This window comes from Lithobates pipiens, unplaced genomic scaffold (genome assembly GCF_037356315.1).
Source record: "Lithobates pipiens isolate NorthernLeopardFrog02 unplaced genomic scaffold, aLitPip1_a1.2 Scaffold_18, whole genome shotgun sequence".
Taxonomy (NCBI): domain Eukaryota; kingdom Metazoa; phylum Chordata; class Amphibia; order Anura; family Ranidae; genus Lithobates; species Lithobates pipiens.
The window spans coordinates 357,538,201-357,565,870 of NW_027507758.1; the positions used below are offsets into that span (position 1 = coordinate 357,538,201).

Genomic DNA, 27,670 nt, shown 5'->3' on the forward strand with positions numbered 1-27,670 from the left:
GGAAAAGGAGCCCTTTCAATCTGAGAGACCTGGAGCAGTTGGAGAAAGAAGAGTGGTCCAAAATTACAGTGGAGAGGTGTAAGAAACCCATTGATGGTTACTGAAAGAAATTGATTTCAGTTATTTTTTCCAAGAGGTGTGCTACAAAACACTAAATTGAGGGTGGCAATCATTTTGTCCAGTTCATCTTTGGAGTTTTACGTGGAATGTGTCAGATTTGGCCTTTTTGTTTCTCCACTTTCTTTTGAGTCATACCAATACAAACAAAAGAAATAAACATGAGAACGCCTAAACATTTGTAAATGCAGCAATTTTATTGGTGTAGTGGTGCATTATCTGACAGAAATGTAGGGGTGCCAATATTTTTAGCCATGCCTGTATAGGGTTTTCACATGAGACAGACTGTTACCTGACAAAACATATGTACGCGTTTATACGTATACATATGTACCTAATCATTTACAGGATTCTATGCATATGTTCATTAAATGAGAAAATAAGAAAATTTCAATTTCTACCTTTATACTTGCATATCAAAGACTTCATGTACATTTTTATTTCCTAAATATTATGCTGTGCTACATTATAGGGGGGGGGGGGAGTGGATACCCAAAGAGTAAATGGTCTGTTTTGTTTAGTAGGGACTGGCAAAACTACTGTACGCAACAAAAAAGTGCATTCTTTTATATGCAGGACACATTTTCAGTCACAAATGAAATGTTATTTCACGGAAATCAAATTTAAACAGAAACCCAGCAATTGTCAGATCACTAGGATGTGCGGCATTACACGTACACCCTGTGGTCTAAACAAGACACACCCTGGCTCTAAAAGATCTGACCTGATGGATTGGATCTATTATTGTTTTGACAGTGGATGTGAAATAGATTTATAGATGGTCAATTCATTAATCACTGTAGCAGAAATCAGGAATTGGAGTCCTGTAAGATATCAGAAGTGTCTTTGTGGCATCTGTGATGTATCGTATATCATCCAGGGTGTACATATCTGACGAAAAATAAAGAAAAAGAAAAATAGAACATTATTTTGTTACAATCATCAAAAATTTGAGATTGCCTTATCAATATACAATATATAACTGATCCCAACATTGCTTGCAGCAGTTGGCAAATATATGGCTTTATTCCCAAGACATAATGGTCACTTGAGACCTTCTAAAGTACTAAAGCCTGGCATATCAGTAAACTTTTACTTTTTTGTTTCCCTTCAAAAAAAAAAGGAAACAAAATAACTCAAGATATTGCAGTAGATCCAGAGATGCATAGGCAACTATAGACATAAGGACCTGTGTCAATGTGCTTCATGCTGGTGTCAAAGGTATTGGTTTGAGAAGCTTCTGAGTTCATTCAAAATGGTGCATTTGTCCTGTTGCTGTCCTCATCCTGATTTTCATTTAAGATGCTTTAGGTGGATTTAACATTTCCATAGATATGTACTATATGGAACTGCAAAACCTGTTTAAAGTGAACAATAGCCCATCAACGTAGGACCTTAAGGAGTTGAGAGACTTCACACAATAAACTGAATATTCACTTTAATTATACAATTATTTGCAGATTAAATATGTGAATGTGAATATGTTTCAGTAAACGTGAAATTTATTTTCACATGATTGGATCGTTGGAGTAAATATTCATATTATTTATTATGTAAAGATAGTCAACTTTTTTTTTTAGCAAATCAGCCTCATAATATTAAACTATCTCTTTGCCTGAGTTTGGCCCTACTCTCTACCATCTCCCAAGCCTGTGTATTAGCATTCAAATTTGAGTTGCAGAAGGTGTAAGAGGACAGTGCACAACCAGACTTTTATAGGATAAGTTGAGATATATATTCAATTTCAGCGGTCATCATCTTCTGATCAACTATCGATTTTCTCTGATGGTAATCTCTGCTTATGCATTTCCCCAACAACTTTTTTGTGGGGAGAAGTGCCAATTTCAGTAGGATACAATTTCCAAAGAAGGGCTCCTACCAGAGTAGTAATCAGAGATCCCAGGGTATAGGGAACTCAAATAAATCTGTAAAGATGCACAATGAGGTGCAGTTATACCACCAGGCTGAAGATGGGCAAGGAGGGAGGTGCATGCAAAAGGCTGAGCAGATGATTCAAAGGACTTCTGATTTTGAGCTCTGTGGCTTGAGGGGGGTCTCAGATTCTGGCCACCTATTAGGTACTACTTTAGTAGAAGATGAAGGATGGGGTTAATCCCAAAGATCTCCTCCATGGAGGCAGGCACACAGTCTGACCAAGAGCAGCATAAGGAATAACACTGTCAAAGGCAGATCCAAAGAGATACCTTCTCCTAGGGCAGGTAAATCAGATGTTCCTTGGGTATAGCATTGGTGTTCTGGACACATAGCTAAAGAATCCTATGCCTATGAGGCCTGTGAGCAGACTTCACCTCCATTTGAGACACAAGCTTAGATGCTTTCATTAGGTTATCGCAGCTGAAGAGCACGGCTCCAGACACTTGTTCCAGAAGCTCCAGGGCAACAGAGTTTGTCGTTCTGATGGAGAGGGTCTGCAACTCTGCATTAAGTGATTTGATCCATAGTGATATGGTCTTACAAATCAAAGTTACCACCAACAAAGGATGGAGGGTCACTCCAGTTAATTCAAACTGTGACCTAAGTAAAGGTGAGAATGCCAGCAATCTGTATTATATTTGTTAAGAGTGTCTATAGTGGGCAGAGGCCACTTAGCAAAAAATTCCCTTGAAGCCTAGATAAATTGTCAGGAGAGGTCCATTATTTTATAGGTTGTTTCCAGTCCTTGTTAAATACCAGTTGCATTAGGAAGGTCTTTGCACCCATAAAAACTTTAAAAGACCCCAGGCCTAGAACAGCAGGCTGATCCTCCTGAGGATTTTAAATCAGGGATGATAATAGGGCCCTCAGGATCACTTTGAATAAGAGGCCTAGTAGCAATTCTGCTATAGATGGAGTAGGGGTGCACTTAGTGGCTCTGCGAACATATTGTTCCATTTATTCTGCACAAACCAGCAACAAAAAGAAAAAAACTGAAGTGGACATAACAGGTTACAGAAGACTCTGGTGTTCACAACCCTATAAAAATAGGGGTCCCAGGATCTAAGTTACAGGCATTGGTTCTTTCTGGGGATGAGGAAAGATCAACCCCTGTTGCAACAGGACTGACCTCTATGTGACTTTGAAAAGACACATTACACTGGTAGTAGACATGTGCACACTGAAATATTTTGTTTCAGAATTTCGTTTTCTTCCAAAAAATACATTTATTTAGTTACTCCCAAAATCGTTCTTATTTATTTTGTTTTTCATTAAAAATTGCATTTGTCCCAAAATCCAAATTAATTAAGGTTGAATCTGTCATTGAAGGATTATGGTGTCTGTCGAATGTTCAAAGAAGATTCGACGGAGTAGCTAAACTGTATGACTCTGTATAGTTTAGCTGCCCCGTCAAATCTTCTTAGAACTTTCGACAGACACCATAAGCCAAAGATGCAACGTTTGTATGTTTTTTGCTGCTTTGTCAAACCTTTGTCGTTCATGTTGAATGTATATAGTTCAAACAGAAAATGGACTGGTGATAGTGATCACTGATAAGACAGGTAACAAGATAGGGGATATATAATCTATATAGAATCTCAATCTATAATATAGACTCTATAATAATAAATCCCCCCCCCCCCCCCCCACAACACGGGCAGCCTCTGAGGCTATCACAACACTAGCAACACTAGTATCACTATCAGGTTCACAACACTAACACAATAGCAGCAGATTATTATGAAAAAGTTAAGTTGAATTGTAGCTTGCTTCACTATTGTTCTGCTGCTGTGCTTATGCTTGATTGCTAAATAATTCAGGTTCTCTGACAAACGGACCAGCTAAGATTGACTGTCTTATGAAATGATTCGGTGTGTGTGTCTCTCTGCTAGCAATCGTAAGTGAAAGTAAGTTGGCTGTATGTGTGTTCTTAGTTCTAGCTATTTTACTGCTCCTCTTTGGTTACAATCAGCCAATAACATTTATCATCATCATTATTTTTATTTTCCTTCCCCCACCCAATTCCAGCAGCGATCTTTTCTCTCTCTGTCGAATCTTTTCTCTCTGTCAAATCTTTTCTCTCTATGACAAATCTTTTCTCTCTGTGTAGAATAATCCTGGACTAATAGAGTTAAGGTTAGGCACAGATTGTTATTTTTAGCATCATGTCGAATCTCCTATCTGTAGTGAACTGTTGTCACAACGAAAATGAAAATAAAGCATTTATTTATGTCGGATCTTTCGTTTTTCAGAGTCTGCACTTTCGTTATTGTTTGTTAAAATGATAACGAAAATACCTGAAATTCGGACAAAAATGCATTTAGACGAAAATGGATGCACATGTCTACTGGGTAGCAGAAAACTGTCAAGCCCAAATTGACGCCCTGCATTATCTTAGAGGTGACCAAACCACTGCGGCAGACAGTGAAACAAGAACAGAGACTAGAATATCCATGAACTGCCTCAGAAGCAGGAACAGTAGTGGGATGGTACTTCATCTAGGCTGACCGGCAGAAGAAGGAGTGTGGAGCATTTGCACACAACACTCCACCCTACAGATGATGTCGCTGAGCCTTAGCCATTGGTGGTGGCAGAAATTAAAAAATTGCGCACAACAATGACAACTGTGAAGTAGCTCCGTCCTGGTGCTTCAGTCTACACTACGTAAATCCTTGAAGACCGGGGTACACTAGAAGCTGCATCCTAGCTTGGAACCAACACAATGCAAAAGGTCTGGAAAGGTCTACAATGCAGAGCCCAGTGCCATCTGGTCACATTCCAGGCTAGCCTCACAATCTTCCAGTTCAGTGGGGTCTAGGTATGGTCTCCAAGGCTGTTGCTGAGGATTTACTGGTCTGGATAGTTGCTGTGCAGAGACTACTTTAAGCAATTGATTTTGATTGAAGTCTTGATTGAAGCCATCAACGAAAAAAATATCTACAGTGTACCGAGTATCTTGACTGAAGAAAAAAAAATAACATGCAAACATAAGAATAAAAAGGCTAGCAAAAATATAGTTAGACTTTTTCTTAGCTGAGCTAAGGAAAAAGTATCCAACCTCTTAGTACACTAGCAAAAACTGAAAGCATATCAGGGCTTGTTTAGCGTATTTTTTTTGCCAGTGTCCCGAACTCTGGCAGTATAACCTGACTATTTAAGAATTCCTGTGTCTCCTAATAGACAATAAAGAAAGCACATTTTTCTCCCTGGCGTTGTACCTACCACCTGGTCCTATTGCAGGCTGGTATATACCTGCACCACACGCCTCTTTCCCCATTGCTCACGGGGTTGGTTTATTTTGTAAATGCAACTTAGTAAGTGGTTCAGTGGAACAATATTGAAAGCATCACATCTCTTGACCTTTAACCAAGTACACATATGGACAATTATAGTTTTAAAATAACAATCCTTCTCTACATTAGCCAATGCATGGTGTCACTTTTATATAAAGATTATATTGTATATTTGCATGCTGTATATCTTTAGTGCAATTAGTGGTAGCGAAGTAATTGAAACAAACTTACAATAGAAATCTTTAGCCTCTGGCATTAGCAAGGCGGTTCATGCCAATCCTGTCAATTGGAATCCCAAATCTCCTTTTTGGAAGATCCACAACTTTCCTGTTAATATAGAAAAAATACTTCATCAGCAAGGCAGAAGCTGGCATTTCAGCATGTTTCAAATAACATGAGGTGGGGTTTCCTTTGCTTCACTTGCGTTAATGACAACACCTGTTTCTTTTTATGGAAATACATTACGAAGCAACATTCTACTTGGTCTGTATTAAAATGGACACTGATTGCAATGTTCAACACATGTTGAATACTGGAATCTATCTATTTACATAGTTTCCCTGGAATACCCTCTGAACCTGAGCAGACAGTGCTGTACAAACCAGGGTTATCAGTATACCTTAACAAGCCCTATCCCAGAAATATTTACATCTTTTGTGTTAATACAATTTTTTTTGTGTACAATCACAAATAAATGAGCTGTCAAAACTGCACCACACACAGGAGCATGTAGGATAGGACAGGTGTGAACTGGCTCTTAATCTGAATGGGAGGGTCTGGTTCATTATAAATACCTAGTGCACCCTCAGTGCTCTGTTGAGAGAAGCTAGTAAATTTTGGCCTAGCCTTGCTATTTGAAATGTCCAGCTGCTGGCCTTATAAAGGAATATACATATATATATATATATATATATATATATATATATATATATATATATATATATATATATATATATATATATACACATATATATATATATATATATATATATATATATATATATATATATATATGGAAGGCACTACTCCTTATTATTTTGGCAGCTGGTGGTATATTCTTTTGGGGGGGCAGCAAATAATCCACCCCCTGGTCAGTCACCAGCCCCACACTTACCTCATCTAGGTCAAGGGCAGCACTTCCTTCAGGCGGCGGCTTTGCCCTGCATCTCCTACTCCCTTGGCAACCAATAGGATTGCTTCTTCTCACAATCCATCATGGAATGGATGGGATGACTATGATGGACTCAGTACCTCATTTGCTCCAGTGCTAATCTACTCTCAATATTGCCTGGAAATTATGACAGGCAGAAATGACAACAGCAACGTGCCTCAATGCATATCACACATCCACGCATGGATGTGCAAAATGCTTTGAGGCATGCCACTTTTGACATTTCTGCCTTTGTCCCCACATCACTTCTGGGATTTGGAGCACACACCGGCAAGTTTGGTTACGAGCGGCACATACCTGGGTACTAAGTGAGAGGAAGTGCCTCTCAGACACCCTGGAAATGTGCATCTGTGAATTAAATTTTGTCCATTTTGAAAACAAAACTTGCTGCACTATGAGAATTGTTCTCTCTTTGGATACTTAGTGTTGGACAATATTGAGAGTGGGCATGCTGGGTCGGTGACATTACATGGGGCGGGACCAACTGGTGATGTCACTGGGTGGCACCGCCCCTTAGTTATTTAAGAACTGTCAGATGGCAGGCTCCTTCGTCAGGAGCTGAGCTTTTTTATACAATACCCGAACGGGCCTGGTATGGATTAGGGGTGGATGAACCCACGTTGTTTTTAATTTTTTCCAATTGCTGTTGGCAATTCTTTTTTTTTTACATTCAGCCATCAGCAAAGAACCTGCAATATATCATGTATTATTATCAGTTTTTTTTTTTCCCATTACTGCTGGCATCTTATATGCTTTGATATTTGTGCTACACTCACCCACTGCATGAAGTATAGTATGTGTTTATATACAGCACTGCAATTCTTTGCTACACTTTATTTTTGTGTTTGCATCTTATTGTCATATATGTATTTTATCTTTGAATAATTTTAAAGGTGTATTAAAGGCAGCACTGCATTTTTTTGCATTTTATGCTACATTTTTGGCTGGGGATTTGCTGCAGAAGACAATATGAACCTAGGAACATATTACACGAGGTTAGTAGAGATCAATATCATTACCCTAATCAATGTTCCCACCAGGGGTGGTCCATCAATTAAGGGTGCACGGGCACCGCCCCCTCCATCACACCACCCCCCTATATGACTAATGTATAGATTCATGCATTGCATGAATCTATCCATGGCTGCAGCTGCCACCCCTATTCAGGCATCCGGACCCTTTTTGTACACCAGGCGCCTGAATTACAGAGGCAGGGGTATATTTTTTAAGCACCGGATTAGGCAGACAGTTGGCGGGCGAGGGTCACAGTGGCTGCATTTGATTGGGGCACAAGTGGCTGCATTTGATGGGGCACAAGTGGCTGCATTTGATGGAACATAAGTGGCTGCATTTGATGGAACATAAGTGGCTGCATTTGATGGGGCATAAGTGGCTGCATTTGATGGGGCACAAGTGCCTGCATATGATGGGCACATGTGGCTGCATTTGATTGGGGCACAAGCGGCTGCATTTGATGGGCACATGTGGCTGCATATAAAAAGTGGCTGCGTATAATTGGCACAAGTGACTGCATTTGATGGGGCACAAGTGGCTGCATATGATGGGGCACAAGTGGCTGCATATGATGGGCACAAGTGGCTGCATTTGATAGGGCACAAGTGGCTACATATGAGGGGTATAAGTGGCTGCATTTCATAGACACAAGTGCCTGTGTTTGATGGGCCACAAGGGGCTGCATATGATGGGGAGAAGTGGCTGCATTTGATGGGCACAAGTGGCTGCATTTGATAGGCACAAGTGGCTGCGTTTGATGGGCCACAATTAGCTGCATTTGATGGGTACAAGTGGCTGCATTTGATGGACCATAAGGGGCTGCATATTATGGGCACAAGTAGCTGCATATGATAGGCACAAGTGTTTGATGGGCATATATGGCTGCATTTTATGGGGAACAAGTGCCTGCATATGATGGGCACATGTGGCTGCATTTGATTGGGGCACAAGTGGCTGCATTTGATGGGGCACAAGCGGCTGCATTTGATGGGCACATGTGGCTGCATATAAAAAGGGGTTGCATATAATTGGCACAAGTGACTGCATTTGATGGGGCACAAGTGGCTGCATATGATGGGGCACAAGTGGCTGCATATGATGGGCACAAGTGGCTGCATATGATGGGGACAAGTGGCTGCATTTGATGGGCACAAGTGGCTGCATTTGATAGGCACAAGTGGCTGCATTTGATGGGCCACAAGGGGCTGCATATTATGGGCACAAGTAGCTGCATATGAGAGGCACAAGTGGCTGTGTTTGATGGGCATATATGGCTGCATTTTATGGTGAACAATTGGCTGCATATGATTGGCACAAATGGCTACATTGGATGCAGCTTATTAGAGCCATAGACAGACAGTGGGCGGCAAGTGGCTACATTTCATGGGCACATGTAGCTGCATTTGATGGGGCACAAGTGGCTGCATATGATGGGGCACACGTGGCTGCATATGATGGGGCACAAGTGGCTGCATATGATGGGCACAAGTGGCTGCATTTGATGGGCACACGTGGCTGCATTTGATCGTGCACAAGTGGCTGCATATGATGGGCACAAGTGGCTGCATTTGATTGGTACAAGTGGCAGCATTTGATAGGCACAAGTGGCTGCGTTTGATGGGCCACAAGTGGCTGCACTTGATGGGCCACAAGGGGCTGCATATGATGGGCACAAGTGGCTTCATATGATAGGCACAAGTGGCTGCATTTGATGGGGAACAATTGGCTGCATATGATTGGCACAAGTGGCGGCATTTGATGCAGCGGTGTATTTTTTACGCACCTGATTAGAGCCATAGGCAGACAGTGGATGGGCGAGAGTCACAGCAGCTGCATTTGATGGGCACAAGTGGCTGTATTTGATGGGCACAGTGGCTGAATTTGATGGGGCACAAGTGGCTGCATTTCATGGGCACATGTGGCTGCATATGATGGGGCACAAGTGGCTGCATATGATGGGCACAAGTGGCTGCATTTGATGGGCACAAGTGGCTGCATTTTATGGGGCACAAGTGGCTGTACATGATGGGGCACAAGTGGCTGCATTTGATGGGCACATGTGGCTGCATTTAATGGGGCACATGTGGCTGCATATGATTGGCACAAGTGACTGCATATGATAGGGCACAAGTGGCTGCATATGATGGGCACAAGTGGTTGCATTTGATGGGTACAAGTGGATGCATTTGATAGGCACAAGTGGCTGTGTTTGATGGTCCACAAGTGGCTGCATATGATGGGTACAATTGGCTGCATTTGATGGGCACAAGTGGCTGAATTTGATCGGGCACAAGTGGCTGCATATGATGGGCACAAGTGGCTGCATTTGATGGGCACAAGTGGCTGCATTTGCTGCAGGGGTGTATTTATTAAGCACCTGATTAGAGCCATAGGCAGACAGTGGACTGCCGAGGGTCACAGCAGCTGCATTTGATGGGCACAAGTGGCTGTATTTGATGGGCACAGTGGCTGAATTTGATGGGGCACAAGTGGCTGCATTTCATGGGCACATGTGGCTGCATATGATGGGGCACAAGTGGCTGCATATGATGGGCACAAGTGGCTGCATTTGATGGGCACAAGTGGCTGCATTTTATAGGGCACAAGTGGCTGTATATGATGGGGCACAAGTGGCTGTATATGATGGGGCACAAGTGGCTGCATTTGATGGGCACAAGTGGCTGCATTTGCTGCAGGGGTGTATTTATTAAGCACCTGATTAGAGCCATAGGCAGACAGTGGACTGCCGAGGGTCACAGCAGCTGCATTTGATGGGCACAAGTGGCTGTATTTGATGGGCACAGTGGCTGAATTTGATGGGGCACAAGTGGCTGCATTTCATGGGCACATGTGGCTGCATATGATGGGGCACAAGTGGCTGCATATGATGGGCACAAGTGGCTGCATTTGATGGGCACAAGTGGCTGCATTTTATGGGGCACAAGTGGCTGTACATGATGGGGCACAAGTGGCTGCATTTGATGGGCACATGTGGCTGCATTTAATGGGGCACATGTGGCTGCATATGATTGGCACAAGTGACTGCATATGATAGGGCACAAGTGGCTGCATATGATGGGCACAAGTGGTTGCATTTGATGGGTACAAGTGGATGCATTTGATAGGCACAAGTGGCTGTGTTTGATGGTCCACAAGTGGCTGCATATGATGGGTACAATTGGCTGCATTTGATGGGCACAAGTGGCTGAATTTGATCGGGCACAAGTGGCTGCATATGATGGGCACAAGTGGCTGCATTTGATGGGCACAAGTGGCTGCATTTGCTGCAGGGGTGTATTTATTAAGCACCTGATTAGAGCCATAGGCAGACAGTGGACTGCCGAGGGTCACAGCAGCTGCATTTGATGGGCACAAGTGGCTGTATTTGATGGGCACAGTGGCTGAATTTGATGGGGCACAAGTGGCTGCATTTCATGGGCACATGTGGCTGCATATGATGGGGCACAAGTGGCTGCATATGATGGGCACAAGTGGCTGCATTTGATGGGCACAAGTGGCTGCATTTTATAGGGCACAAGTGGCTGTATATGATGGGGCACAAGTGGCTGTATATGATGGGGCACAAGTGGCTGCATTTGATGGGCACAAGTGGCTGCATTTGCTGCAGGGGTGTATTTATTAAGCACCTGATTAGAGCCATAGGCAGACAGTGGACTGCCGAGGGTCACAGCAGCTGCATTTGATGGGCACAAGTGGCTGTATTTGATGGGCACAGTGGCTGAATTTGATGGGGCACAAGTGGCTGCATTTCATGGGCACATGTGGCTGCATATGATGGGGCACAAGTGGCTGCATATGATGGGCACAAGTGGCTGCATTTGATGGGCACAAGTGGCTGCATTTTATGGGGCACAAGTGGCTGTATATGATGGGGCACAAGTGGCTGCATTTGATGGGCACATGTGGCTGCATTTAATGGGGCACATGTGGCTGCATATGATTGGCACAAGTGACTGCATATGATAGGGCACAAGGGGCTGCATATGATGGGCACAAGTGGTTGCATTTGATGGGGCACAGGTGGCTGCATATGATGGGGCACAGGTGGCTGCATTTGATGGGCACAAGTGGCTGCATTTGATGTGCACAAGTGGCTGCATTTGATGGGTACAAGTGGATGCATTTGATAGGCACAAGTGGCTGTGTTTGATGGGCCACAAGTGGCTGCATATGATGGGCACAATTGGCTGCATTTGATGGGCACAAGTGGCTGCATTTGATCGGGCACAAGTGGCTGCATATGATGGGTACAAGTGGCTGCATTTGATGGGCACAAGTGGCTGCATTTGATGGGTAAAAGTGGCTGCATTTGATAGGCACAAGTGGCTGGGTTTGATGGGCCACAAGTGGCTGCATTTGATGGGCCACAAGGGGCTGCATATGATGGGCACAAGTGGCTTCATGTGATAGGCACAAGTGGCTGCATTTGATGGGCACACGTGGCTGCATTTGATGGGGAACAAATGGCTGCATATGATTGGCACATGTGGCTGCATATGATGGGCACAAGTGGCTGCATTTGATGGGCACAAGTGGCTGTATATGATGGGGCACAAGTGGCTGCATTTGATGGGCACATGTGGCTGCATTTAATGGGGCACATGTGGCTGCATATGATTGTCACAAGTGACTGCATATGATAGGGCACAAGGGGCTGCATATGATGGGCACAAGTGGTTGCATTTGATGGGGCACAGGTGGCTGCATATGATGGGGCACAGGTGGCTGCATTTGATGGGCACAAGTGGCTGCATTTGATGTGCACAAGTGGCTGCATTTGATGGGTACAAGTGGATGCATTTGATAGGCACAAGTGGCTGTGTTTGATGTGCCACAAGTGGCTGCATATGATGGGCACAATTGGCTGCATTTAATGGGCACAAGTGGCTGCATTTGATCGGGCACAAGTGGCTGCATATGATGGGTACAAGTATCTGCATTTGATGGGCACAAGTGGCTGCATTTGATGGGTAAAAGTGGCTGCATTTGATAGGCACAAGTGGCTGCGTTTGATGGGCCACAAGTGGCTGCATTTGATGGGCCATAAGGGGCTGCATATGATGGGCACAAGTGGCTTCATGTGATAGGCACACGTGGCTGCATTTGATGGGCACACGTGGCTGCATTTGATGGGGAACAATTGGCTGCATATGATTTGCACGTGTGGCTGCATTTGATGCAGGGGTGTATTTTTTAAGCACCTGATTAGAGCCATAGGCAGACAATGGACGGATGAGAGTCACAGCAGCTGCATTTGATGGGCACAAGTGGCTGTATTTGATGGGCACAGTGGCTGAATTTGATGGGGCACAAGTGGCTCTATGTCATGGGCACATGTGGCTGCATATGATGGGCATAAGTGGCTGCATTTGATGGGCACAAGTGGCTGCATTTTATGGGGCACAAGTGGCTGTATATGATGGGACACAAGTGGCTGCATTTGATGGGCACATGTGGCTGCATTTAATGGGGCACATGTGGCTGCATATGATTGGCACAAGTGACTGCATATGATAGGGCACAAGTGGCTGCATATGATGGGCACAAGTGGTTGCATTTGATGGGGCACAGGTGGCTGCATATGATGGGGCACAGGTGGCTGCATTTGATGGGCACAAGTGGCTGCATTTGATGTGCACAAGTGGCTGTATTTGATGGGCACAAGTGGCTGAATTTGATGGGGCACAAGTGGCTGCATTTTATGGGCACATGTGGCTGCATATGATAGGGCACAAGTGGCTGCATATGATGGGCACAAGTGGCTGCATTTGATGGGCACAAGTGGCTGCATTTTATGGGGCACACGTGTCTGTATATGATGGGGCACAGGTGGCTGCATTTGATGGGCACAAGTGGCTGCATTTGATGTGCACAAGTGGCTGCATTTGATGGGTACAAGTGGATGCATTTGATAGGCACAAGTGGCTGCATATGATTGGCACAAGTGGCTGCATATGAGGGGCACAATTGGCTGCATTTGATGGGCCACAAGTGGCTGCATTTGATGGGGCATAAGTGACTGCATAGGATGGGGCACAGGTGGCTGCATTTAATGTGCACAAGTGGCTGCATTTGATGGGTACAAGTGGATGCATTTGATAGGCACAAGTGGCTGTGTTTGATGGGCCACAAGTGGCTGCATATGATGGGCACAATTGGCTGCATTTGATGGGCCAGAAGTGGCTGCATTTGATGGGGCATAAGTGGCTGCATTTGATGGGGCATAAGTGGCTGCATATGAAAGGCACAAGTGGCTGCATTTGATGGGCACAAGTGGCTGCATTTGATGGGCACATGTGGCTGCATTTGATGGGGCACACGTGGCTGCATATGATTGGCACAAGTGACTGCATATTATGGGGCACAAGTGGCTGCATATGATGGGCACAAGTGGCTGCATTTGATGGGCACAAGTGGCTGCATTTGATGGGGCACTGGTGGCTGCATATGATGGGGCACAGGTGGCTGCATTTGATGGGCACAAGTGTCTGCATTTGATTGGCACAAGTGGCTGCATTTGATGGGTACAAGTGGCTGCATTTGATAGGCACAAATGGCTGCATTTGATGGGCCACAAGTGGCTGCATTTGATGGGTACAAGTGGCTGCATTTGATAGGCACAAATGGCTGCATTTGATGGGCCACAAGTGGCTGCATATGATGGGCACAAGTTGCTGCATTTGATGGGCCCTAAGTGGCTGCATTTAATGGGGCATAAGTGGTTGCATTTGATGGGGCACAAGTGGCTGCATATGAAAGGCACACGTGGCTGCATTTGATGGGCGCATGTGGCTGCAGATGATTGGCACAAGTGGCTGCATATGATGGGGCACAAGTGGCTGCATATGATGGGCACAAGTGGTTGCATTTGAGGTGGCACAAGTGGCTGTATATGATGGTTACAAGTAGCTGCATATGATGAGACACAAGTGGCTGTATATGATGGGCACACATGGCTGCATATGATGGTCATATGATGGGGCACAAGTGGCTGCATATGATGGTCATAAGTGGCTGCATATGATGGACACAAATGGCTGCATATGATAGGAACAATGGCTTCATTTGATGGACACAGTGGCTGCATTTGATGGGGCACAGTGGCTGCATTTGATGGGGCACAGTGTCTGCATTTGTCAGAACTGTGGCTGCAATTGATGGCATAGTGGCTGCATTTGATGGGCATAGTGGCTGCATTTGATGGGCACAGTGAGGCTGCAATTCATATTTTTTTTTCAGTATTTTTTAGTTTGTTTGCGCCCCCTAAAAATTTAGAGCACCAGTCGCCACTGGTTTCCACTACAGACTGAGGTCTGAGGGCTGGACCTTAGGCCGTAGGTTGGGCACCAGGGCTTTATGTCTTTCTTCGTAATTATAGCAGAAAATGTAGAAATCCTGGGAATTATGTTGATGTAATTATTTTGTTACTAGGTATATCTATATATATATTATGTATAAAATACTGTGTTATTGCTACTAAAAATTAATTATTTACTTCCATAAGACTGGCTGTTTTTCAGCTCTATTGACCTTGTATAGTATTACTTGTAGTACTTTTTTGATCCTTAGCAAAAATATCTAAAGCTGAATTTGGTCCTGTCACAGAAATACTGTATACAAATGTTCATGTGCGCTCTGTTAGCTCAAATAGAGAGAAATGGGTGATTAATCTACTCTCTATATTGGGGAGTCCATGCATGAGAGTTGAAATGCAGCAAGAGGTGTGTAGATGGCCACAGATAGGCTGACTCTGGATGGCTGCCGGCTCATAACAAGCTAGAAGGGGCTCTGTAGACAGTAAAAAACAAGAGAGCAGCGGCATCTAAGTGCAGCGTGATAAAAACATTTTAATATAGGACAGGCGATTATAAACTCTGAAGATTGTAGAGATTACAACGTGGGTGAAATGGTATAGGAAGTTCAGCCACTTCTGAGCGAAGGCGGTCGGCTTGCACACTTTCGTGATTTGATTGCATGATAAAGGAGAACGCATGCTCCGAACGCGCGCTCCTCCCCACTCTTTCACCATCTGGAAGTGACGTTTCCAGCCGCCGAGAGCCGAATCTGAGAACCAGGAAGCATTGGGAGCCACCAGCGCAGCCGGGAACATCAGCTGCCTCTCCACCTGCGAACTGACCGCCTTGACCCAGGAGTGGATGAACTTCCTATACCATTTCAAATGCGTTGTAATCTCTACAATCCTGTGAGTTTAAAATCGTCAGTCCTATATTAAAATGTTTTTATTATGCTTCACTTTGATGGCGCTGCGCTCTTCTTTGTTTTGAAGTTGGTCCTGTAAGTGAGGACTTTGAGGCCCAGCCCAAATTCTGGGGCTGGAGTGTGAGAGGAGTAAAGCTGCCAGGGTAACAAGGAATAAGGTACATGGGGGAGTAGGTGTGATATCACAGGAGAAACCATTTTCGTAATAATATAAAAAAATTATTCTGCATCATATATAGCAGTGATTCTCAACTAGGGTTCCTCCAGAGGTTGCTAGGGGTTCCTTCAGCATTGGGCAATTTCTGCCTCTCAGATAAGTTCCCACTGACACCATTGATCTTTTTAACTATCTGTAAGGAGGTAATTCTTCCCAATGACCACAAGTGTAAGGACAATTCTTCCCTCTGACCATCACACTAATGTATCATGAGTTGTAGATTTGTAATTTTTAGCAGGGTTTCCCTGAGACCAGAGAACTATTTCAAGGGTTCCTCTATGTTGAAAAGGTTGAGAAAGGCTGATATATAGTTTGGAATCTAAGTGCATAGACATACAATAACATTTTTCAAGCAAAATTATTCTGGATTTCACTAGTTAAATTATTGTTATAAGACACACCATTATCCTGTATGAACCATACATGTTTGTATTTAATTCAAAAGTCATTCTACTTCCCAGTTGTTAAAATATCCCTGTGCTATGGCTTGTTTCTTAGTGCCCTCTTGTGACAAAAATAGTTAATTACAGTTTAACTCTACAAAGCTATTTCTATAAAAGGAATCCAGTTGTGAGAAACATTCAGATGAGGGTGCTATTGCTGACCTCCTGAACATGTTAGATGACTGGCTTGCTATATTAACTACGTTTGCAGTAGTAAATTATTGTATTCCGTTAGCCATCAATTAATGCAGAAAGTTTGGAGTTTAAGTAATAGCTTAATTGGCTAACTCCTTGTAACTTTTCAAAAATATATAGACTGAAGTAGGGATCTAAATTATCTCAAAAGCTCTTTAATAACTTAAGTTAGCCAGTAAAGGGTATCACCTAAATTTTAAAAATGCAGACCAGAGATGTGAACAGATAAAATTTAAATGGAACAATCTTGCATGAGCTTTTGTCGTGCTGCAAAGATGTATTTCACCACTTCAAAATCGTATCAGTGTGACATCGCCTTGGGCAAGGGTCACAGTGGTGTGCTATAGTTTGGCTGCAGTGCAGGTGTATGCTTGGCTTTTATGTGCTTTATCCAAGTTTTAGTCACAATCCTGCAGACTTCTACTAGGATGCGCATTTTAGCTGAATTTTCGGAAAGTTCACCAAAAGTCCTGCATGCTGTATTTTTGGTACATTTTCAGAAAATGTGGCAAAAATGTGCAACCTAATAGAAGTCAATGGAACCATGGCTAAAAACGTGTATGAAACACACGGGAAATGTACCACACATGCATTAAATTGTGTTGCAGTAAAGCAGCCTTTTAATGCATTTCCTATGCATTAGAATACATGTTTTAATGGACATGCACCTTTTAATTGCAGCAAATTACAATGCACCCACACATCACATCTGTAAATTGTGGTGCGCTAAAACACACGTGCATTGTAATACACTCTGTAGATGTATTAGGCACTAGATTGCAACACATATACTGTAAAGTCGCACACTAATGCACCTTGAAGTAAAACACAATATAATGTGCTTTTCTAGCACACGCTACAGCAACACATAGGGGTTGATTTCAGTGGCGGCCTGTCAATTAGGGGTGCCACCCTCCAATCCATGCGCCTGGCCCCTAGTCTACATGCAGTGAGCCAGTCGCTTGGATTCCAATATTTTTTTAGAAGCTAGTGATTAGAGCCAGAGGCTCTAATTGGCTTCACAAAGGGTGGGCTGGGGGTCGCAGAACACTGCACCCTGAGCCCACCCAGTTGTGTCACAATAGTGAATTAATATTCGCTATTGTCTTCCTGATTCTCCTCTCGGCCAATCAGGAAGTGGGTGCTGAGACCCTATTGGCCAAGAGGCTAAACTATCATATTGGCTGAGGGAAGGAGGAGGGAAGCCACGGTGAAACCTGAGACGCAGAGGAGGAGGAGACACAGGAAGGAGCCAAGCTGCCCGTGACCTAGGTGGGGAAAGTGTGGGGTCGACCCTGCTTTCTAAGTTACTGACCTGGAATAAACATAGAGATATTAAATTCTAAAACTTTTCTGGGATTCAAAACATACTGACTGTCAGACACAGCCAAGCTACAAGCATTTTCTTTATTTATCTTTCATTTCAAAACTATATATAGAAAGGCCAGTATGGTGGCCTGGAATTATGGGTGGAGCCCGGGGGAGTATATAACCAGCCCGTGCGCCTATCTTCCTCGTCGGTTCCGGTGCGCGATCTCTGATACGTCAGAAGTCAAGGGCCGACTATCCTCGAGACCAAGTGAGCCGGGTTCGTGAGTTCCCACGTTGTCCGTTCGCCTTCGCATTTGACAAAGTCATCTTGTCATTTATCAGCGTCCGTGTGTTTGCCGTCCGAGTATCGTCATACTCAACGAAATTTTCGGTTGTCGTACAACACGTCTGGGCCGGCTGTCGCAGGTAGGGCTTCGGCACCCTTTTCATTCTCATGCGTTACAATGTCACATAAACTAGATTCTCTGAACTCACAAACCTCTCACTCTTATTGCACGAACGTTTCAACTGTGGCACTCGTACTCGTCACTTTATGTCACTACCCCTTCTTCGAAAGAAGTCGTTATGCCCTTTTCGGGACATGTCGATCGTGCCACATCAGGCACCTCGTTCGTAGGTACGTCATTTCTAAGCCGCACGACTCCCCGATCAGTTCTCTATATTCGAATCGATCGAATCGTTCGAAATCACAGCCGACTGTTCGTCACGTTAAAATGAGCAGTCCGGACAAATGTCAAATTTCACGTTGTTTTGAACCACAAAACCGGTCGAAACCGTTCCAAATCATTTCAATCATTTCATGCCGTTTGAATCATATCCATCATTTCATCTCATTTCAAATCATTTCAGTCCGTTATGTCAGATCATTTCATTTCTACCATTTCTAAATCATTTCATCATTTCTGTCACTTACCGCACTCCGGTGCGAATCCCGTCGCATCTCCAATGCACCGATTCGCTTCGAAGCACCCCAGGGTTCGGCCTCATTTCTATACATGCTCCAGAGACTGAGTCACTCGTAGGTTCAGGCACGGTCCTTGATTCTAGTCTCTGTCATGGCATACCATTTCTGTCACTTATTACGCTCCAATTCGAATCCTGTCGCATTCTGTATGCACCGATTCGTTCTGGCGTGCCCAGCTGCTACGCCTCATTTCAGTACATGCTCCAGAGACAGATTCTTTGTTGTAAACCATCAGTCCAGTCGTTGAATCTTGTCTCTGTCATGGCATATCATTTCTGTCACTTATTACGCTCCAATTCGAATCCTGTCGCATTCTGTATGCACCGATTCGTTCTGGCGTGCCCAGCTGCTACGCCTCATTTCAGTACATGCTCCAGAGACGGATTCTTTGTTGTAACCATCAGTCCAATCGGTGAATCTTGTCCCTGTCATGGCATATCATTTCTGTCACTTATTACGCTCCGATTCGAACTCCGTTGCATTTATTTATGCACCGATTCGTTCCGGTGCGCCCAGCTTTTACGCCTCATTTCAGTACATGCTCCAAAGACAGGATTCATCTGTCGGCTTCATGGGCTCGTCCTCCGATTCTTGTCTTTGTCATGGGTTTCATTTCATTTCACCTATCACGTTCCGGTACGAATAGTCACGTTTGTGTACCAATTCGTCTCGGCGTGCCCCAGGAATGGCCTCATTTCAGTACATGCTCCAGAAACCGTTTCGTGCTCGGTCGCAAGTCTGTGGCATGGCGATTCGGATCTCTGTCATGGCAGATTCACTCATTTCTTGGTCACATACCGCTCCCCGGTTTTAGTCCAGTTGATTCTTCAATGTTGGACTCCTATCGGGGGGCCTTGCTCATCAGCCTCATTTCATTGTCAAAAGCCAAGATATGCACGTTATTCTAAAAACAACATTTCGTTTGGTTGTTCATTTCATTTATGTCATTTCATCTCATTTCTGATCTCACCTCCACTGCTTAGCTAGCCATCTCTGTTTAGGCATAGGAATCTCAAACAAACTTCACCTTCATCTCCTCAGGTCAGTCGAGTTTTCAGTAGGTCCAACCTGCACCTGGTAGGACGGTGCCTCCTTAGGTAAGGAAAAAAAAAATAAAATTTTTGGGAGGGATACGCTCACGAGCAGAAGCATCCTTCTCTTTAAAATGTGTATTTTCCTTAGGAGTCTCCAACGAATCTTGTAATCCATGTCACCCTCATAGGTTCCATATAGGAGAAAACCCGGACCCGAGGACTTATAGGCTCGCCAGGCCTGGATTTTGCCACCATGTCCCGGGCTGGCAGCGAGGACCTCACGGCTCCGTTATCTCCATCTCCTCTCTCAGAGAGCGACAGTCAAAGGTCCTTCAGAGCATGGACCATCCCAAGGCTGACAGCCGAGTTAAGGCGCAGGGGTATACCCTTTCCAGCAACAGCCAGAAAAGCTGAGCTTTTCGGGCTCCTTTTTCCTCCCCCAGCCGCGGTTGAGGCTAGTACCCAGCAGGCCTCCCTGGGCTCTATCGCTTCTTCCATCTCGCAGCTTCACACCCTGGTATCGTCTCTGACGACCTCAATGTCAGAGGTTCAGAATCGGGTGGCCCTCCTCGAGACCCGCCCATCTGTTTCTCCTCTAGTACCAGCATCCCAGGCAGTGGATAACACGCTCGCAGGTATCTCTAGGGATACACCAATAGTGTACCCTTCTCATCTGGTGTCAGCTAACATCAGGAAGGACATCCTAGAGGGCAAGGACGTAAATCTGGCTTCTCTCCTCGTCTCCGTTCATGAGCTGGCGGAGAACAAAGCTTATACTTGGGGGGACGTGTCAGTGGTCCTCAAAACCAAAGACCCCAGGCTGGACAGGAAGCTTTCTGTCGCCGAGTTTACCTTGGCCTTCGGCATGTTGAGGGACATCATCTGCGCAGCTTCCCCCGGCAGGAGGGAGGAGCTGGATCGTTACCTCCATGTGGTAGTTGACCTGGGTTATAAATACGGCGGTTTCTCATTTTATGATTACCACCGCTCCTTCTCCGCTAAAGCGGCCGCCAGGCTCTCCCAGTTCCACACGCCTACTGACTGGAGCGTCATGGATACCGAGCTATTCTGCCGACACTTCGCGGGGCTACGGTCTCCTCTCTGTGCGATTTGCCAGTCGGCTACTCATACCGCGACTTGGTGCGCTAGCTCAGTGGCAGCCCCGCCCTTAGATGGTCCATCGACCTCAGGTTCTGCTCAGGGCCCACTGGCGCCAGCACGCCTGCCGCAGACAGATAAACTGGGGCGCCCGGTCAAAACCATGGGAGGTGCAGCAATCTGCAATAATTATAACAGCGGGTCATGTAATTTCAGTCAGTGCAGGCTGCTCCACGTGTGCACCCAGTGTCATAGAGCTCATCCCAGGCTTATGTGCGAGGTCAAACAGATTAAAAAATCTTGACTAAGCCGGATCAACGTTTCGTGGCTCAGTATCTACCTCATCAATCATCCTACCCCCTCACTATCTGCCTACCTAGTTCAGGGCTTCACTCAAGGCTTTCATACTGGACTTATCTCTCTCCCTCACCTCACGCACGAATGCCAGAACCTGCGGTCAGCAGCCACGGATGTACAAGCCATTGACCAACTGTTACAGTCAGAGCTAGACCAGGATTTCATCATAGGCCCTTTCACACAGCCCCCATTTAATACCTGGCGAGTCAGCCCTATTGGGCTTGTCAAGGGCAAGTTCTCTAATAAACTCAGATTGGTGTACGATTTGTCAGCGCCTCATTCCTCTTCTATCCCCAGTCTTAATTCCCTTATCCCCTCTGAGGAGTTTTCCCTTAAATACACATCTGTAGACACGGCCATCCAGGCCATTCTCAAGTCTGGCACAGGAACCTGGCTCTCCAAGGCCGACATCTCGGACGCCTTCAAGCTTCTTCCTATCCATCCATCCCTCTGGTGCTGGCATGGCATCAAGTGGAGGGAACTGTACTATTTTGCCACTAAACTAACGTTCGGGTCCAAGAGTAGCCCTTGGCTCTTCGACATGTTCGCGCAGACTCTCGCATGGATCTTGCTGCACGTAGCCCAGTGTCAGGCAGTCATACATTATTTGGATGACTTCCTGCTGATAGAGCCACCCGGCTCTCCTCCAGGAGATCTGGATAAGCTAAGGGTGGTCTTCAATAATCTTAACGTCCCCATTGCCGAGCACAAGGTGGAGGGTCCGTCGCAGGCCATCACCTTTCTCGGGATCAGCCTAGACACCAGCACTATGCAGGCCAGCCTCCCTCCGGATAAACTGACCCGCATCAGGACGGTCTTGAGGGACTTTACCCGCGCCAGAACTTGCACCAAGAGACAGTTACAGTCCCTGCTCGGCATGCTAAATTTTGCCATGCGCATCATCCCACAGGGTCGTGCATTCGTATCACGCCTGTTAGTCTTGCTGTCCCACGCACAGGACCCGGAGCAAGTCCTTAGCCTGGATCCTGCGGCTATAGCAGACCTTGCCATGTGGAGGAATTCCTAACATCTTGGAATGGCGTGTCCCTGTTTATTCCCTCCGTGTCCTCCCTTTCACCCCAGGTGGTGACCGATGCAGCGGCCTCCACAGGCTTTGCGGCAATTTTTGGCCACCTCTGGCTCGCGGCCCCCTGGCCTCCTCAGCTACTGGCAATTCCCGGCTTCACCGAGACGTCCTCCCTGTTCGAATTGTACCCCATCGTAGCCGCTGCACATACATGGGGCCACAGTTGGTCAGGTCAAACGGTGACCTTTTCAACAGACAATCTGGCCACTGCAGAGATCGTTAATAAAGGCAGGTCCAAGTCTCTAGCGATTATGTCCTTCCTGCGGCGGCTGGTCCAGCTCTCGTTATTATTTCAGTTCAACGTTCATTGTTCCTTTGTCCCCGGTAAATTCAATCAGGCAGCGGATGCCCTCTCCCGCTTTAACTTAGTTTCATTTTTTGATCAGGTGCCCGGAGCCGGACCAACATCAGCAGCTATCCCGGACTGGTCTCAACTGACCCTGGATTAGCCCCACACCTATTAGCAGCAACTCAACTCATCAATCACTCCCTCTCAGGCAATACCCGCAAGGCCTATCAATCGGCCTGGAGGGCCTTTAACCGCTTTATGTCGTATCACCGCTCAGAGTCCTCCCGGGTCAAACAAGTCCTGGCCTTCATTTCTTACTGCCACTCGGAGTTGGCGTTATCCTTTAACACGATCCGGTTATACCTGGCCGGGGTACAACATTTCACATCCCTCCAGGACCCTACCGAACCCTCCTTGTTCACTTTCCACGCCGTTCGGGCTGTCATGCGCGGCATTCAGAAGCGCCAGCCTATGGCCTGCACCAAACGGCTGCCCATCACAGGAGACATTTTCAGAGACATGTCAGATGTTCTGGCCACTTCACCTTTCGGTCTTCACACTAGTGTCGTCTTACAGGCAGCCATACACCTGGCCTTCTACGGGTTCCTACGGCCAGGTGAGTTTACCTCTAGTAGCCCCTCAGCACGCATGCTGTGCAAGCACCACCTGGTCAGGTATGAAGACCATTTTATCCTTCACATAGCAGTCTCCAAGACACAGCAGCTTGGCTCAGGCACGGACATACACTTTTATAAGACCAACAACCGCTGGTGCCCGGTCGCCATTCTCACCCGCTTGATGACCCTTCTGGCCGATCAACCAGGAACTGGCCCACTTCTGCCATTTCACGCTAAGCCGCTGAACGCTGCCCAGTTCATGAAACATGTCAGGATACTCCTGGGCATCCTTCACCTCAATCCTGCTCACTACTCTGGACATTCATTTCGTATCGGAGCAGCTTCAACTGCCTCCCGCCAAGGGGTCCCGGACCATGTTATTAAGAAGTTGGGTAGATGGAAGTCTACCTGTATTGCCCGTTACATACCCAATCCGCAAGTAGAGATGGCCCAGGCCTTTGTCAAGCTCACCCAGCAACAAACTTGTACCAATAAAATGCATCCCCTACCTGAATGTTTTTGCCCCCTTATTCTGGTATACCGTACGTTAGACCAGGGCACACTTTCAGGTCCATTTCAAGTAAAGCGAGTTTATGTTAACCTTGTTTGTCATCCTTATCCGTATCGGTCAGAGGGCTCTGGACCATAAATAGAAAGGCCAGTATGGTGGCCTGGAATTATGGGTGGAGCCTGGGGGAGTATATAACCAGCCCGTGCGCCTATCTTCCTCGTCGGTTCCGGTGCGCGATACCCACCCACCCATCCCCTTTCAGGGCATTTCTCAAGCATCATACTCCTCATGAGAGTACTCATTTCACTCCATTTCATATTCATTTCATTATCACCCACTTCTCTATCTAAGGTATGCCCCCTTATTCTGGTATACCGTACGTTAGACCAGGGCACACTTTCAGGTCCATTTCAAGTAAAGCGAGTTTATGTTAACCTTGTTTGTCATCCTTATCCGTATCGGTCAGAGGGCTCTGGACCATAAATATATATATATATATATATATATATATATATATATATATATATATATATATATTGTGTAGCGGATGACATTTGGGATCAAATGTCACACGCTTGTAAATTTAGTATTTGACCTCAGAACAGTAAAGGTTCTAAGGGTTAATTGTGTAGGTGGGCCTTAACACCAGTCTTGCCAGGCTGTGTTAGGAAGTTCTGCCTGGTCATGTGGACGGTGAGGTGCACGTGACAGGCTAGAACCAAGTCTAGTTGGATGTTCAGGTATCAGCCTTCTCGGAGCCAATCAGTGGGATTGCCGGGACCCACTGAGGAGTCTGGGAAGGGGTACTTAAAGGGGTGTGGGTCACGCGTTCCAAGTTTCAGAGTGGTTTGAGAGACCTGTGTGGTCTATCCTGTGTCCAGGACCGGGGTAGCCCCAGATGGGCCCCGGTCATGGGGTGTTCGACACCCCGCAACATGTTCCTGTCAGTGACCCCTGATAGACCTGCGTGGTCTGGGGTAGGGATCCTTCTGTTCCCGAGTCTCGGAACCTGCTGGTCCAAGGCGCAGTAACTGAGAGAGGATTCAAAAGGTCTGGGTGTGCTCTCAGCTTGGAGGGACACCGCAGCTTGTGGAGGTGACCGGGGGAGGACTCTTCGGAGGAGGGCCGGCAAGTGGCATCCTGAGAAGTGCCTGGTTACTGAGTTGAGAAGGACGTTGATGGATTCACATTTTTCCAGTACCATAAGGGAGACGGGAAACGTTCCAGGTATGGAGGAAAAAGGTTCCTGTTTTCCCTTGGTTGTTTGTTCAAGTTTGAGTCAACGTGCTGACTGCCATGATCTCTGGCTAGAGATCTGTTCAGCCTTGAAGTATGCAACAAGTACACAACAAGTTAAGGCGCAACCAAGCCTCGCTTTGGAATAACATCCCCTGCGTTCACTGAGCTTCTTTTGAACAACTAACCAGTGGTAACGCCAGGAGAGGATAACAAGACACTTGCGGACCGGAATAAGATTGACGGACTGAATCAGATGACCCCTCTTATACTACATGCTTACTTTTATTATGGAAAATGTGAGTGCAAAATCTCTCTGCTTTTAGAATGAATTGTGAATAAACTGCCTTTTAAAAAAATCTACACCCAGAGGCACCCCCTTCTCTTTTTCCTTGCAGCCTTGAAGTACCCAGCTGCTCTCTGGGTGGAAGTGGAGACTTTGCTGGATCTGCAGTTCAAGGTGCCTGAGTTCTTCACCCGTGCCCGCTGTTCCCTAAGAGACTGTGTTGATTGAAAGTTCTACTGCAAAATAAAACCTTTTTTGAAAGGACTTTATCTGTGTCAGTGTACAAGTCATTGGTTATCAACCCTGGGAACCCCTAGAAGTGGCAGAGCAGGCCGAGAGAAGGTAACCGGTAAGCCCATTAAGTCAAGGCCGCCCTGCAACGGGTTATGGCCGCTACAATATATACAAAACATTCATAATAAACACAAAAACACAAACAACACAAACATGAATCTATCTCATAATACAGTGGGGATCGAAAGTTTGGGCACCCCAGGTAAAAATGTGTATTAATGTGCATAACGAAGCCAAGGAAAGATGGAAAATCTCCAAATGGCATCAAATTACAGATTAGACAATCTTATAATATGTCAAAAAAAGTTAGATTTTATTTCCATCATTTACACTTTCAAAATTACAGAAAACAAAAAAATGGCGTCTGCAAAAGTTTGGGCACCCTGCAGAGTTAATATCTTGTACTGCCCCCTTTGGCAAGTATCACAGCTTGTAAACGCTTTTTGTAGCCAGCCAAGAGTCTTTCAATTCTTGTTTGAGGTATCTTTGCCCATTCTTCCTTACAAAAGTGTTCCAGTTCTTTGAGAATTCTGGGCTGTCTGTCACGCACTGCTCTTTAAAGGTCTATCCATAGATTTTCAATAATGTTGAGGTCAGGAGATTGTGAAGGCCATGGCAAAACCTTCAGTTTACGCCTCTTGATGTAATCCACCGTGGATTTTGAGGTGTGTTTAGGATCATTATCAATTTGTAGAAGCCATCCTTTCTTTAACTTCAGCTTTTCCACAGATGGTATCAACTTACCATCCAAAATTTGCTGAAATTTTATTGAATCCATTTTTCCTTCCACTCGTGAAATGTTCCCTGTGCCACTGGCTGCAATACAATCCCAAAGCATGATTGATCCACCCCCATGCTGAACAGTTGGACAGAGGTTCTTTTCATTAAATTCTGTGCCCTTTCTTCTCCAAACATACCTTTGCTCATTCCGGCCAAAAAGTTCTATTTTAACCTCATCGGTCCACAGAACTTGTTTCCAAAATGCCTCAGGCTTGTCTATATGTTCATTTGCAAAGTTCAAACGCTGATTTTTGTGGTGAGGACATAGAAGAGGTTTTCTTCTGATGACTCTTCCATGAGGACCATATTTGTACAAGTATCTCTTTATAGTGGAATAGTGTACCACAACTCTAGTGTCTGCCAGATCTTTCTGGAGGGATCGTGCAGTCAAACGTGGGTTTTGAATTGCTTTTCTCACAGTCCTGCGAGCTTTTCTGTCTGATATTTTTCTTGGTTTTCCAGATCTTACTTTAACTTCCACTGTTCCTGATGACTGCCATTTCTTAATTACATTCCGAACAGAGGATATTGACATCTGAAAGCGCTTTGCTATCTTCTTATAGCCTTCTCCAGCTTTGTGAGCGTCAACTATTTTCAGTTTCAGTTTTCTAGACAACTGCTTAGAAGAACCCATGGTGCTGATTGTTGGGGCAAGGTCAGATGAGTCTGGCCATTTAAAACCTTTGAGATTGACATCAACTGGTCTTCCCAGACAATGATTGAGAACAATCCATGACACTGGCAGGTCTCAGTTTTGCAAAGGGGGCAGTGCATGCTATAAATTCTGCAAGGTGCCCAAACTTTTGCAGATGCCATTTTTTAGTTTTCTGTAATTTTGAAAGTGTAAATGATGGAAATAAAATCTAACTTTTTTTGACATATTATAAGAATGTCTAATCTGTAATTTGATGCCATTTGGAGATTTTCCATCTTTCCTTGGCTTCGTTATGCACATTAATACACATTTTTACCTGGGGTGCCCAAACTTTCGATCCCCACTGTATACTCCAAGTCGTTAGAAATATTCCACCGTCACCCCCCCCCCCCCCACCCAGAAGAAAGAGAGAAATAAAAATAAAAATAAAAGCACTTCTCCCCACCCAACAGCAAAAGCAAAATCAATAACCAACAAAAGAATTTAAAAACACCCCCCCCCCCC

At 45.3% G+C, this 27,670-nt stretch overlaps 1 protein-coding gene across 1 annotated transcript in view; it reads right to left on the reverse strand.

Moving 5' to 3' along the window:
• Positions 1-288: 288 nt before the first annotated feature.
• The window catches only part of OSTN (osteocrin), a 111,270-nt gene continuing 83,888 nt past the window's right edge, over positions 289-27,670 (reverse strand). Inside the window, exons 4-5 of the mRNA XM_077490309.1 lie at positions 5,577-5,672; positions 289-1,008 (exon numbers count right to left, since the gene is read on the reverse strand). Coding sequence (XP_077346435.1) covers positions 5,588-5,672 — 85 coding nt within the window. The 3' untranslated portion in view covers positions 289-1,008; positions 5,577-5,587. The remainder of the gene's footprint in view (positions 1,009-5,576; positions 5,673-27,670) is intronic.